Source organism: Aquarana catesbeiana, linkage group LG03 (genome assembly GCF_042186555.1).
Source record: "Aquarana catesbeiana isolate 2022-GZ linkage group LG03, ASM4218655v1, whole genome shotgun sequence".
Lineage (NCBI taxonomy): Eukaryota > Metazoa > Chordata > Amphibia > Anura > Ranidae > Aquarana > Aquarana catesbeiana.
In genome coordinates, this window is record NC_133326.1 from 668,157,686 (window position 1) to 668,172,793 (window position 15,108).

Below are 15,108 nucleotides of genomic sequence, written 5' to 3' on the forward strand. Positions count from 1 at the left end.
GGAGAGAAGAGCTGCAAACGTGCACAGCGATGGATTGAATGAGGATTTAGGTAAGTAAAAGGGGGAATGTGGAGCCAAAACTAATGCCTAAACATTTTTTACCTTAACGCAAGGAAAGTATGACTTTAGATTGTGACTTTAAAGTAATCATGTCACAATCTAGTGGTGTTCGATCTCTCGTTTTTCAGTGTTAGAGGCGCCAGGGGACAGATGCAGCATCGGACCGATGCTGCATCCAGCAAGGTAGGTATGATTCTACAATAAAAAAAAAAAAAATACATACTTCTCTTTTAAAAAATAAAAACAGTGTCCCCCGATGTAGATCCATAGTCAATCACGCCTCCCACCAACCTGAAAAAAAAACCTCTCTCGCCCACATGGAGGCGTTATGCCTACTGCAGGCTCCACCGTTCGACAGTTCTTTTATAGGGAAGGGACCACCTGTCTACATCACCGGGTGGCACCGCCCCCCTTCTGATGTTACGGACCGGTGCAAGCTGGGTCTGTGATGTCAGAATGGGCAGTGCCACCAGGTGATGTAGACAGGTGGCCCCACCCTACCCTGTAAAAGAAGTGTCAAACGGAGGAGCCTGCAGTAGGCATAGCGCCTCCGTGATGGCAAAAGCAATTTTTCTTTTTCTTTTTCCTGGTTGGCGGGCGGCGTGAGGAACCCCTTTTTAAGTGGAAAAATAAAAATGAAAAATTCCTTTAAAAATAGTGCCTGGGGGGTCACCTTAGTCTGTCTGCAAAATGGTGCATCTGTAGCATGTATAACACATGATGCAGCAAAAATAAAATTTCTAAAGAAAAAAAAAAATCACATATTTGGATCAAATCACATTTTAATTGACCAATGGTTACAATTGTCAGCACCCGGCTATTTAAAAAAAATAGTAGAAAAAGTAAAAAAGGGCGAGGAGTACCCCCCACCCCCCAGTCCATATCAGGCCCTTCGAGTCTGTTATGGATTTTAAGAGGAACCCTATGAAACTTGTAGGGTCCCCCCAAAATTTATACCAGTACCCTTATCCAAGCATGCAGCCCCACAGGTCAAGAAAGGGGCGAGCGAGTGCTCCCCCAAACCATTACATAACCACATGCCCTTAACACCCCAAAGCACCTTGTCCCCATGTTGATGGGGACAAGGGCCTCTTCTAGAGAACCCTGGACTGTGGTTGTCGAGTCTGTGGGTGGGGGGCTTATCAAAATCTGGAAGCCCTCTTTAACCACTTACCGACCGGCTCATGTATATATATATGTCATCAGTTTAAAGAGGGATATCTCGGTAAGGGCAGCAGCTGCTGCCACAACTTAGGTATCCATCTTTAGATCCGGCGGTTCTGTTTACGATAATGGTGGTCTCTGCGGCGGATTCACCGCGAGATCTCTGGTTTTTTTAAATTTTTCTGTTTCCGGGCAATTGCGGGCATTCTTTTCCTTACAGTACATTCATCTATTCATCTGTCAGTGGGGAAGCCCGCTGACAGATAATGACTCATGGTTGTTAAGGACACGGGCAGCCAGCTTCCTGGCCCATTGCTTAACAACCAGCTATTTCTTCACACAGAATTCGAATTGGTTGATAGTTTTTCGACAAATTCGAATTCTAATCTTTCTGAAAAGTTGGAATTCCTTATAAAACAAATAAACAAAACACATTTTAACAAATTTCAATGAAATTCATTACTAATCATTACTATTTTATTCGGAGATTGAAACAAAAGACAAACATGTCAGCAACAGGTGTTTGCTGCACACACTCAAGCCTAGTACACACGGCCGGTTACATCGGCCGGTTAAAAAAAAACGACCAAGATCCAGCCCATGTGTATAGCAGCCGGTCCAACAGAAGCCGGCTAGCTTTTGACGGACGATCAGGCTGAAAATCCAGCAGCCAACCGTCTCCGGATCAGCATTCTCAGCCAATGACTGACCAGAGTGTTCTGGCGGGGGGCCGTCCCCCAGTCAGAATACAATAGAACTGCAGGGAAGATCATTGTACTAACATTGGATTGTTAGTATAACGACTCCAACCTGAGCTTTGTTGAATGAAAAAAAAACCTGTGTACTAGGCTTCAAACGTTTTGGAAAAACGGGGGTGGGTTATTTCAGCAGCTCAATGTCAACTACATTTACATACACACAAAATGTTAGCATCAAAAGAACTGTTGGGCCTTTTTACTGTGAATACAAGAAGAGGGTTTGATTTTTATGAGGCAAGCCAACCAAACTAAAATCCCACACATTTTTGTAATGTGACACAATATAGCAAACTAACTGTCCCCACACAGACTGGAAAGGAAACCCACACAGTTGAAAGGTCAGGCAGTATGTTATGGGTCCTGTAATGTTCAGTCCACCAAATTTCACCAGAAATGGTGACCCACATTACTTTAGTAGGATTATTTATAATTGTATATTGAGATTAGTGTTATGTCAGCGGTCAGAAGAAGATTCGCTAACTTGTAGCAATTGTGTCTCAATATAACGATGGAGGGAGACAAAACCGTTTCTCAAGCGAGAGGCAAAAGGTAAACTTACCTAAGTTACAACCCAAATGGGGAAAACAGTTTTTGGTAAAGATTTTTTATGTAGTTACTATGAAGCCATCTCATGTGTTCACTTTCTAGTTTTATTTTAGGTCGCTACAATACACCAAAATTTCACTTATGATAGAACGTTTACATCTTTGAATAGAGATAGTAATTCTTCACCATCAGAAGCCCAATTATCTTTAACATCTTCTATAACAATTGTTTTCTCCTCTGCTTCGGTTCCATTGTCCACAGAAACATCTATTACTCCAACAACAGGATCCCAACCTTCAGAACCATCTACACCAATTGTTACCTCTTCTACTTCAAATCCAACGTCTACTTCATCCTCAGAGACATCTGTTACTGTATCAACAAAACAACAACCTCCAGAATCTTCTACAGCAACTGTTTCCTCCTCTACTGTAGATACATCATTTATTCCTACAACCACTGTACAAGGTAATTCCTCAATTCTGCTGCTATATATTGGTCCCCCAGTGGTGCTCCTGGCTCCTCCTCTATTTGCAGTGCCCCCATGGGAAGTGGCACTTGTGTATGCTCACTCCCGAGCCCCACTGCTGCGTGCATTGACACAGACAGTGGGACCCCTCCTCCATTATCACTGTCTTTGATTGACAGCAGCAGGAGCCAATGGCCCCTGGTGCCACAGCAAGGCCAGTGAGACATGGAAATGAGGGGAGAGAAGAGATGCAAACGTGCACAGCGATGGATTGCATGAGGATTTAGGTAAGTAAAAGGGGGAATGAGGAGCCAAAACCAATGCCTAAACATTTTTTACCTTAACGCAAGGAATGTATGACTTTAGATCGTGACTTTAAAGTAATCATGTCACAATCTAGTGGTGTTCGATCTCTCGGTTTTCAGTGTTCGAGACACCAGGGGACAGATGCAGCATTGGACTGATGCTGCATCCACCAAGGTAGGTATGATTCTGCAATAAAAAAACCCCCATACTTCTCTTTTAAAAAATAAAAACAGTGTCCCCTGATGTAGATCCATAGTCAATCACACCACCCGCCAACCCAAAAAAAAAATCTCTCTCGCCCACACGGAGGCGTTATGCCTACTGCAGGCTCCACCGTTCGACAGTTCTTTTATAGGGAAGGGACCACCTGTCTACATCACCGGGTGGCACCCGCCCCCCTTCTGATGTTACGGACCGGAGCAAGCTGGGTCTGTGATGTCAGAATGTGCAGTGCCACCAGGTGATGTAGACAGGTGGCTCCACTCTACCCTGTAAAAGAAGTGTCAAACGGAGGAGCCTGCAGTAGGCATAGCGCCTCCGTGATGGCAAAAGCAATTTTTCTTTTCTTTTTCTTTTTCCTGGTTGGCGGGCGGCATGAAGAACCCCTTTTTAAGTGGAAAAATAAAAATGAAAAATTCCTTTAAAAATAGTGCCTGGGGGGTCACCTTAGTCTGTCTGCAAAATGGTGCATCTGTAGCATGTATAACAAATGCTGCAGCAAAAATAAAATTTCTAAAGGAAAAAAAAAATCACATTTTAATTGACCAATTAGTACAAATGTCAGCACCCGGCTAGTTAAAAAAAATAAAGTAAAAAAGGGCGAGGAGTACCCCCCACCCCCCCAGTCCATATCAGGCCCTTCGAGTCTGTTATGAATTTTAAGAGGAACCCTATGAAATTTGTAGGGTCCCCCCAAAATCCATACCAGTACCCTTATCCAAGCATGCAGCCCCGCAGGTCAAGAAAGGGGCGAACGAGTGCTCCCCCAAACCATACCATAACCACATGCCCTTAACACCCCAAAGCACCTTGTCCCCATGTTGATGGGGACAAGGGCCTCTTCCAGACAACCCTGGGCTGTGGTTGTCAGGTCTGTGGGCGGGGGGCTTATCAAAATCGGGAAGCCCCCTTTAACCACTTACCGACCGGCTCATGTATATATACGTCATCAGTTTGAAGAGGGATATCTCGGTAACAGCAGCAGCTGCTGCCACAACTGAGGTATCCATCTTTAGATCCGGCGGTTCTGTTTACGATAATGGTGGTCTCTGCGGCGGATTCACCGCGAGATCTCAGTTTTTTTTACATTTTTCTGTTTCCGGGCAATTGCCGGCATTCTTTTCTTTACAGTACATTCATCTATTCATCTGTCAGTAGGGAAGCCCGCTGACAGATAATGACTTATGGTTGTTAAGGACACGGGCGGCCGGCTTCCCGGTCCATTGCTTAACAACCAGCTATTTCTTCACACAGAATTCGAATTGGTTGATAGTTTTTCGCCAAATTAGAATTCTAATCTTTCTGAAAAGCTGGAATTCATTATAAAACGAATAAACGAAACACATTTTAACAAATTTCAATGAAATTCATTACTAATCATTACTATTTTATTTGGAGATTGAAACAAAAGACAAACATGTCAGCAACAGGTGTTTGCTACACACACTCAAGCCTAGTACACACGGGCTGAATGCTGGGCGACATCGGCCGGTTAAAAAAAAACGAGCAAGATCTAGCCCATGTGTATAGCAGTCGGTCCAACAGAAGCCGGCTAGATTTTGACGGACGATCATGCTGAACAACCAGCAGCCAACGGTCTCCGTATCAGCATTCTCAGCCAATGACTGACCAGAGTGTTCTGGCGGGGGGCCGCCCCCCTGTCAGAACACAATAGAACAGCAGGGAAGATCACTGTACTAACATTGGATTGTTAGTATAACGGCTCCAACCTGAGCTGGGTTGAATGAAAAAAAAAAAAAAACCTGTGTACTAGGCTTCAAACACTTTGGGAAAAGGGGGGGTGGGTGGGTTCAGCAGCTCAATGGCAACTACATTTACATACACACAAAATGTTAGCATCAAAAGAACTGTTGGGCCTTATACTGTGAATACAAGAAGAAGGGGGTTTGATTTTTATGAGGCAAGCCCACCAAACTGAAATCCCACACATTTTTGCAATGTGACACAATATAGCAAACTACCTGTCCCTACACAGACTGACAACAGGTTGCAGGAAACCCGCACAGTTGAAAGGTCAGGCAGTATGTTATGGGTCCTGTAACGTTCAGTCCACCAAATTTCACCACAAATTTACTGGAAATATAAACCTCATCTCCACTTATAGCCATTTTGAAGAGAAAAGAATCTTGGATAGAAGCTAGGAATTGGGGGCACTGAATAGGAAGATTATCTTGTATATATTTATAAATGCACATGCAGTATGTCAAAAAAACCCTATTGAAAACATTTATCACAACACACAGGCAAATGTTCCATTCATTTCCTTTGAAAAAATATACAGAAATGGTGACCCACATTACTTTAGTTGGATTATTTATAATTGTATATTGAGATTAGTGTTATGTCAGCAGTCAGGAGAAGATTCGCTAACTTGTAGCACTTGTGTCTCAATATAACGAGGGAGGGAGACAAAACTGTTTCTCAAGCGAGAGGCAAAAGGTAAACTTACCTAAGTTACAACCCAAATGGGGAAAACAGTTTTTGGTAAAGATTTTTTATGTAGTTACTATGAAGCCATCTCATGTGTTCACTTTCTAGTTTTATTTTAGGTCGCTACAATACACCAAAATTTCACTTATGATAGAACGTTTACATCTTTGAATAGAGATAGTAATTCTTCACCATCAGAAGCCCAATTATCTTTAACATCTTCTATAACAATTGTTTTCTCCTCTGCTTCGGTTCCATTGTCCACAGAAACATCTATTACTCCAACAACAGGATCCCAACCTTCAGAACCATCTACACCAATTGTTACCTCTTCTACTTCAAATCCAACGTCTACTTCATCCTCAGAGACATCTGTTACTGTATCAACAAAACAACAACTTCCAGAAACTTCTACAGCAACTGTTTCCTCCTCTACTGTAGATACATCATTTATTCCTACAACCACTGTACCAGGTAATTCCTCAATTCTGCTGCTATATATTGGTCCCCCAGTGGTGCTCCTGGCTCCTCCTCTATTTGCAGTGCCCCCATGGGAAGTGGCACTTGTGCATGCTCACTCCCGAGCCCCACTGCTGCGTGCATTGACACAGACAGTGGGACCCCTCCTCCATTATCACTGTCTTTGATTGACAGCAGCAGGAGCCAATGGCCCCTGGTGCCACAGCAAGGCCAGTGAGACATGGAAATGAGGGGAGAGAAGAGATGCAAACGTGCACAGCGATGGATTGCATGAGGATTTAGGTAAGTAAAAGGGGGAATGAGGAGCCAAAACCAATGCCTAAACATTTTTTACCTTAACGCAAGGAATGTATGACTTTAGATCGTGACTTTAAAGTAATCATGTCACAATCTAGTGGTGTTCGATCTCTCGGTTTTCAGTGTTCGAGGCGCCAGGGGACAGATGCAGCATTGGACCGATGCTGCATCCACCAAGGTAGGTATGATTCTGCAATAAAAAAAACCCCATACTTCTCTTTTAAAAAATAAAAACAGTGTCCCCTGATGTAGATCCATAGTCAATCACGCCACCCGCCAACCCAAAAAAAAAATCTCTCTCGCCCACACGGAGGCGTTATGCCTACTGCAGGCTCCAACGTTCGACAGTTCTTTTATAGGGAAGGGACCACCTGTCTACATCACCGGGTGGCACCCGCCCCCCTTCTGATGTTACGGATCGGAGCAAGCTGGGTCTGTGATGTCAGAATGTGCAGTGCCACCAGGTGATGTAGACAGGTGGCTCCACCCTACCCTGTAAAAGAAGTGTCAAACGGAGGAGCCTGCAGTAGGCATAGCGCCTCCGTGATGGCAAAAGCAATTTTTCTTTTCTTTTTCTTTTTCCTGGTTGGCGGGCGGCATGAAGAACCCCTTTTTAAGTGGAAAAATAAAAATGAAAAATTCCTTTAAAAATAGTGCCTGGGGGGGTCACCTTAGTCTGTCTGCAAAATGGTGCATCTGTAGCATGTATAACACATGCTGCAGCAAAAATAAAATTTCTAAAGGAAAAAAAAATCACATTTTAATTGACCAATTAGTACAAATGTCAGCACCCGGCTAGTTAAAAAAAATAAAGTAAAAAAGGGCGAGGAGTACCCCCCACCCCCCCCAGTCCATATCAGGCCCTTCGAGTCTGTTATGAATTTTAAGAGGAACCCTATGAAACTTGTAGGGTCCCCCCAACATCCATACCAGTACCCTTATCCAAGCATGCAGCCCCGCAGGTCAAGAAAGGGGCGAGCGAGTGCTCCCCCAAACCATACCATAACCACATGCCCTTAACACCGCAAAGCACCTTGTCCCCATGTTGATGGGGACAAGGGCCTCTTCCAGACAACCCTGGGCTGTGGTTGTCGGGTCTGTGGGCGGGGGGCTTATCAAAATCGGGAAGCCCCCTTTAACCACTTACCGACCGGCTCATGTATATATACGTCATCAGTTTGAAGAGGGATATCTCGGTAACAGCAGCAGCTGCTGCCACAACTGAGGTATCCATCTTTAGATCCAGCGGTTCTGTTTACGATAATGGTGGTCTCTGCGGCGGATTCACTGCGAGATCTCATTTTTTTTTACATTTTTCTGTTTCCGGGCAATTGCCGGCATTCTTTTCTTTACAGTACATTCATCTATTCATCTGTCAGTAGGGAAGCCCGCTGACAGATAATGACTCATGGTTGTTAAGGACACGGGCGGCCGGCTTCCCGGTCCATTGCTTAACAACCAGCTATTTCTTCACACAGAATTCGAATTGGTTGATAGTTTTTCGCCAAATTAGAATTCTAATCTTTCTGAAAAGCTGGAATTCATTATAAAACGAATAAACGAAACACATTTTAACAAATTTCAATGAAATTCATTACTAATCATTACTATTTTATTCGGAGATTGAAACAAAAGACAAACATGTCAGCAACAGGTGTTTGCTACACACACTCAAGCCTAGTACACACGGGCTGAATGCCGGGCGACATCGGCCGGTTAAAAAAAACCGAGCAAGATCCAGCCCATGTGTATAGCAGTCGGTCCAACAGAAGCCGGCTAGATTTTGACGGACGATCATGCTGAACAACCAGCAGCCAACGGTCTCCGGATCAGCATTCTCAGCCAATGACTGACCAGAGTGTTCTGGTGGGGGGCCGCCCCTCTGTCAGAACACAATAGAACAGCAGGGAAGATCACTGTACTAACATTGGATTGTTAGTATAACGGCTCCAACCTGAGCTGGGTTGAATGAAAAAAAAAAAAACCTGTGTACTAGGCTTCAAACACTTTGGGAAAAGGGGGGGTGGGTGGGTTCAGCAGCTCAATGGCAACTACATTTACATACACACAAAATGTTAGCATCAAAAGAACTGTTGGGCCTTATACTGTGAATACAAGAAGAAGGGGGTTTGATTTTTATGAGGCAAGCCCACCAATCTGAAATCCCACACATTTTTGCAATGTGACACAATATAGCAAACTACCTGTCCCTACACAGACTGACAACAGGTTGCAGGAAACCCGCACAGTTGAAAGGTCAGGCAGTATGTTATGGGTCCTGTAACGTTCAGTCCACCAAATTTCACCACAAATTTACTGGAAATATAAACCTCATCTCCACTTATAGCCATTTTGAAGAGAAAATAATCTTGGATAGAAGCTAGGAATTGGGGGCACTGAATAGGAAGATTATCTTGTATATATTTATAAATGCACATGCAGTATGTCAAAAAAACCCTATTGAAAACATTTATCACAACACACAGGCAAATGTTCCATTTATTTCCTTTGAAAAAATATACAGAAATGGTGACCCACATTACTTTAGTTGGATTATTTATAATTGTATATTGAGATTAGTGTTATGTCAGCAGTCAGGAGAAGATTCGCTAACTTGTAGCACTTGTGTCTCAATATAACGATGGAGGGAGACAAAACTGTTTCTCAAGCAAGAGGCAAAAGGTAAACTTACCTAAGTTACAACCCAAATGGGGAAAACAGTTTTTGGTAAAGATTTTTTATGTAGTTACTATGAAGCCATCTCATGTGTTCACTTTCTAGTTTTATTTTAGGTCGCTACAATACACCAAAATTTCACTTATGATAGAACGTTTACATCTTTGAATAGAGATAGTAATTCTTCACCATCAGAAGCCCAATTATCTTTAACATCTTCTATAACAATTGTTTTCTCCTCTGCTTCGGTTCCATTGTCCACAGAAACATCTATTACTCCAACAACAGGATCCCAACCTTCAGAACCATCTACACCAATTGTTACCTCTTCTACTTCAAATCCAACGTCTACTTCATCCTCAGAGACATCTGTTACTGTATCAACAAAACAACAACCTCCAGAATCTTCTACAGCAACTGTTTCCTCCTCTACTGTAGATACATCATTTATTCCTACAACCACTGTACCAGGTAATTCCTCAATTCTGCTGCTATATATTGGTCCCCCAGTGGTGCTCCTGGCTCCTCCTCTATTTGCAGTGCCCCCATGGGAAGTGGCACTTGTGTATGCTCGCTCCCGAGCCCCACTGCTGGGTGCATTGACACAGACAGCGGGACCCCTCCTCCATTATCACTGGCTTTGATTGACAGCAGCAGGAGCCAATGGCCCCTGGTGCCACAGCAAGGCCAGTGAGACATGGAAATGAGGGGAGAGAAGAGCTGCAATCGTGCACAGCGATGGATTGAATGAGGATTTAGGTAAGTAAAAGGGGGAATGAGGAGCCAAAACCAATGCCTAAACATTTTTTACCTTAATGCAAGGAATGTATTAAAATAAAAAAATGTTTAGACTTTAGAACCACTTTAAAGTAATCCTGTCACAATCTAGGTAGTTCAAAGTCCTTTTATGAAGTTTTTATCCATATGGTGGCAACAGTGTCCTTCAATTTCAGTGCAGAATGAACAGAGTTGTCACCCTATTACAGAAAATGGAGAAGCAATTGATCTACTAGTAAGATTAACAGATAATAAAACTATGTTAACAGGTCACTCAGAAAAACAAAAACTGCTGTGCTATTCCTACTGATAGGAGTGCATCATTTGTGTAATTTCTTTTGTTGGCTAGTAATTTGATGGGAGGGGTCTTGTTATAATGAGCAAATATGGACAGAATACTTGTACAATATGGTACACTTACCTCCTAAAGCATCCTCCTCAAGCAGTGTAATGTCCACACTCTCCCTCATTGCTCTGTCGCTGTCATCTTCTTTTGGTCTTTTTCTTGGTTTCGACACAAGGGACATAATGTACAGCCAGTGGGGTGCTGATGTTGCTTCTGTTAGGCAAAATCCTCATTTGTTCATGCCAACCCCTACTGTCATAATCTCCCAGGGCAGCAGGGGTTAATAGAACTAAGCAGCTGTCATAGGCGATCAATATTGCCCAACTATGCCTGCCCAGCTTCTCCATTCATACTACAGCTTCTAGAAATGAAACAGGATTTATGAACGGGGGGAAGCTTTCAATCATCTGCCTGTCCTCCATTCATAGATTGTGTTTCATTCTTATAAGGTGTGGTACAGCTTTTATGAATGGAAGAGGTGGGCGAAAACGGAGGGCATAGCTGAGAACATAGATGAGAGCCAATGACATTGCTTTAGCTCTATTAACCCCCACAACACTGGAAGATTATGGCAGCGGTGGGAAGGGGGGGGGTGGACAGAGGAGGATTTCAAAAGAAGAGGGATCAGCAAAATTGACACATGCTACTGACTGTAAGTTATGCCCATTATGCTGATTTTTTTTTTTGCCCGCACTTAGGCTTTAAGGCAGACTAGACATATAAGTCTCTAGCTACAATAAAAGATCTTTTACAAGAACTTGTAGACATGCAGAGCCTCTTCTGTAATTAAAGCCTATCCTGCTAGCAATTTTTCAAAGATATAGCGTTGAAAACTCACTGCAGCTTTTTTTGCATTAGTTGTTTATGTTGCAATTATTTGTTCTTTAAGTAGCATCTCTTTCTCTCTATCATTTTACAGCTGCTGTCAATATAACAATCAAAGTGACTGTTAAAATCAATGAAACTTTTCCAGAAGATCTCTTAGACAACACCACCACAACATATGACAATTTTACAAATCAGTTTCAGAATCAGGTATTTTTTTTTATTTAATATTTGTTTTCTTCATCACTATTTAGTGGCCTATGATGTTACAGGTCCTTCCTCTGCTCCTCCAGAGGGGGTGGGGGTACTGTGAGCCCAGGCGGCATAATAACATCTCCCTTTGGAGTCTGTCTACAACAGCTTAGGACACAGAAAGTGGCCTGAATAATTTTAAGGTTCTGGAGATGAGAATTAGAGGAGCTGAAGGAGGAGCTATTGAGTGGGAGGTCTTATAAGGAGCAAAGAGGATGTTTTGGGTGATATTTTGAGATAAGCTTGGTGGTAAATCTTGGGGAAAAGCTGTGGATGGCTTTGTATGTTGTTGTAAATATTTTGAATTTTATTTTGCTGGGGGAGTGGAAGAAAGTGGAGGGATTAGAAGAGAGGGGTGGTGAATACTGATGGTTGATACTTGGTAAGGTGGATGAGTCTGTTAGAAACATTCATGGTAGGCTAAAAAAAGCACAGCCTGTGTAGAAGTTGGGCATCGAGGAGGAAGTTGCAATAGTTGATGTGAGAAATAACAAGCAAGTTAAATAGTAGCTTGGAGTTGTTGTTGGTTAACCCTTTCTTGCCCACCTGCCATGGTCCCCTAATTAGGTCTTAAGGCAGGAGGACAGGACAGAATTGCCATTCTTGTTGCTACTGTGGTTGGCTATCACAGTGGTCACATGATCAGGCGCCCATCCTGAATGCTCCTGATCATAATGGAGGCCAAGAGATGTAGGAAACAGCTTGGTCACTATGCTGGGAGCACACAGCAAGCATGTTATCAGGGCAGAAACCTCAGCCATCATGGATGCATATGCGCGGACTGTGTGCGTAAGGGCCCACCCTCCTTTCCACTCTACACACTATTTATTTGATAAGAGGCTAAGAAGGTGTGAATTTTGGCAATGTTAGACGTGAAGGTGGCACAGTTTAGACAGTAATGTGATTTGGGGCTGATAGGATAGAACAGAGTCCAGGATTACACCTAGCACACTAACATAAGGGGAGTGAGTGATTGTTGTGTTATTGATCTTGATGGAAATGTTGGCGGAAGGTGCAAGAGAAGAGGAAATATTATGATCTCAATTTAAGAAATGTATGTTTTAGGAAATGGTGTGAAATCCATAATTATATGTCAGTAATTAGTGATGTATGAGGAGACTAAAGGGGTATGGAGAAATATATCTGTTTCTCTTAAAATGCTCTCTTTGCCTTACAGATGAAACTGTTCTACAAAAGCATACTGTCAAAGGATGTGGAAATCATTATACTATCAATTTCGTGAGTAATAGGCACATGTAGCGCTCACCCCCACAGGGTGCACTGAGAATGAAAAAGGTCTCCCTTAGACTGGCCATACATGGTTGTATTTCAAAAGAATTTTCTTTTGAAAATCAGAAAATTTGTGCGTTTTGTGATCCGATGGTGCCACCACTGATTTTGAAATTCGGCCAACCAAACCTCATGTTGCTACAGAAAAGAATTTTCGTGGCTGGGAATCTTCTTTTCTTTCCAGGAATTTTCTTTTCTTGCACGTGTGCATTTCTATTTCGATTACATTTCTCACACGATTCTCCCATCATTGATAAGAAAATTTGTTTGTTTTTCAAAAAATTTCCAACATGTCCGATTACTCAAATTTGATTGCCGCACAAAAATCGGCTGCTGCTGCAGCCCACTAATGGTGCAAAATAAGAACGAAAATTCTTAGATAAGATTTTCTAAAGAAAATTCGACCCATGTATGGCCTGCCTTAGTGCAGCAGCTTCCAGACCCAGACACAGTTCCAATCACACTGGCAAACACAGCCGTGGTTGGGGGGGGGTGTCTTTTTGTGAATTTATTGCATAATATTGGAAAAGGAGAGGGTTAAAGGTGCAGGATGCTGCAAACGCTAGCAACCACAGGAGGACAGTCTCTTAGCACAAATCCTATAGCAGTAGCCTTTGTTGGAGACAAAAAAGAATGGCCAGTTAACCTGGGACTCTATAAGCAAGCAGCCTCAGTCCCTACTGCAACCTCTGGCACTTACTTCCCCAAGCATAGCTGGGATCCCAGATCAAGGTCGCAATTACTCAAAATGTCCGAGGACAGCTGCTGCCCACTACATCTTCCATGTGACACTCTTCAATAAGCAAGAAAAAGGATCCTTCTCCAGGTCAGTGTCCACAGGTGATATCCTCCAGAAAATATCCTTTAGTCAGATCACCTTCAGGCCTTTAGCCCATCACATGCTGAGGCCCAACACCAACAGTAACTATTCAGTACACACTCTGCCAGCATCCCAGGGGCAACAGCCCGAGCAAGCCTCCCAAACTTTCATCCTCTCTCCAGCCACCTTTGCCCCCCCCCCAGGGATTGGCTAAGGTTGGATAAATATTCTTTAGTGCCTGACCATCCCAGCTGATTCTTGAAGCTCCTTCCATTGGTAGACGGGAGCAATTAGCCACCAAACTGACGGAAACCTGACCAGGCTGACCTGACCAGACTTTGGGAATGGAGTATTGAGGTGTAAAAGAGTTCAGCTGGGCATACTGGGCATCTGATATTTATTTGATCTCAATTGTGATTCAATTTTTTCTAAAACGATTTGAATGAATAATTCACTATTTGTAATCCACCATTGGTTGAGTTAAAGAAAGCATATAGTGAAAAATCCAATGACTTTCTTAACGATTACTAAAAGGGGTTTCTGTTTTGGTAGATTTGTAATCAATTAGAATTATTATTTTAGTCTCTCAAATTTGCCGGTGTAATTTCTATTAGGTTGCCTTTACAATTTAAATCACTTTCATATTACTGAAATCATATCATATTCTATTATATTGGTAATTGAAAGCTGGTTGAATTGCCTGAAAATATGTATATACCAGTTACTGCAGTTATGCATTAATCCAGTTAAAGCATATCCAAACCCCAAAACATAAAATGTAATATATTGAGCAGAAGTCAGTTTGGTTTGTTTAATTGCAGTATTAATTTACATCTGTGTGCATGGACTGTCTAAATGTGTGCTTCAGTCAGCTTGGGCTCTGAGAGGTCCTGGAGGAATTTCCGAATTTAAAAAATAGAATGTTTGGTGGATTAATAAATAATGCAGAGTAAAATTTGTGGAGTATGTTAGGATTTTGGGATTTGTCCTATTAACAGATTCTAAGAGTAGACATTAATTTAAAGCAGTGTTTCGGCAAAAAAAAACACATACTGTAGCTGCTGACAGACACTTACCTGTCCTGGAATCCAGTGATGTCAGCACCCCAGCCAATGTCGGGTGCTGCCGCCGCCATTGCTGGTAATGGAACCCGGCAGTGAAGACTTGTGGCTTAGCAGCTGAGTTCCTACTGCACATGTGCGAATCGCTCTTCGCTCTCTTACCGGCCTGACAGCAGGGGAAGGAGGAGGGGGCCAAACTTCTGACGTACCTTGCCACGGCGAGGTCCAACAGAAGTGGGAAAAGTGTACCTATCAAAAATAGGTACCTGCTCCCCCCTGAAAGGTGCCAAATGTGGCACCGGAGGAGGGGA

The 15,108-nt window shown here is 42.8% G+C and overlaps 1 protein-coding gene across 2 annotated transcripts in view; it reads left to right on the forward strand.

The window, feature by feature from the left end:
- The window catches only part of LOC141133461 (uncharacterized), a 164,106-nt gene that overhangs the window by 55,470 nt on the left and 93,528 nt on the right, over nt 1-15,108 (forward strand). For both annotated transcript variants that reach the window (XM_073622848.1, XM_073622849.1), the window contains exons 9-13: nt 2,790-2,996; nt 6,241-6,447; nt 9,691-9,897; nt 11,469-11,584; nt 12,804-12,865. In XM_073622848.1, coding sequence (XP_073478949.1) covers nt 2,790-2,996; nt 6,241-6,447; nt 9,691-9,897; nt 11,469-11,584; nt 12,804-12,865 — 799 coding nt within the window. The remainder of the gene's footprint in view (nt 1-2,789; nt 2,997-6,240; nt 6,448-9,690; nt 9,898-11,468; nt 11,585-12,803; nt 12,866-15,108) is intronic.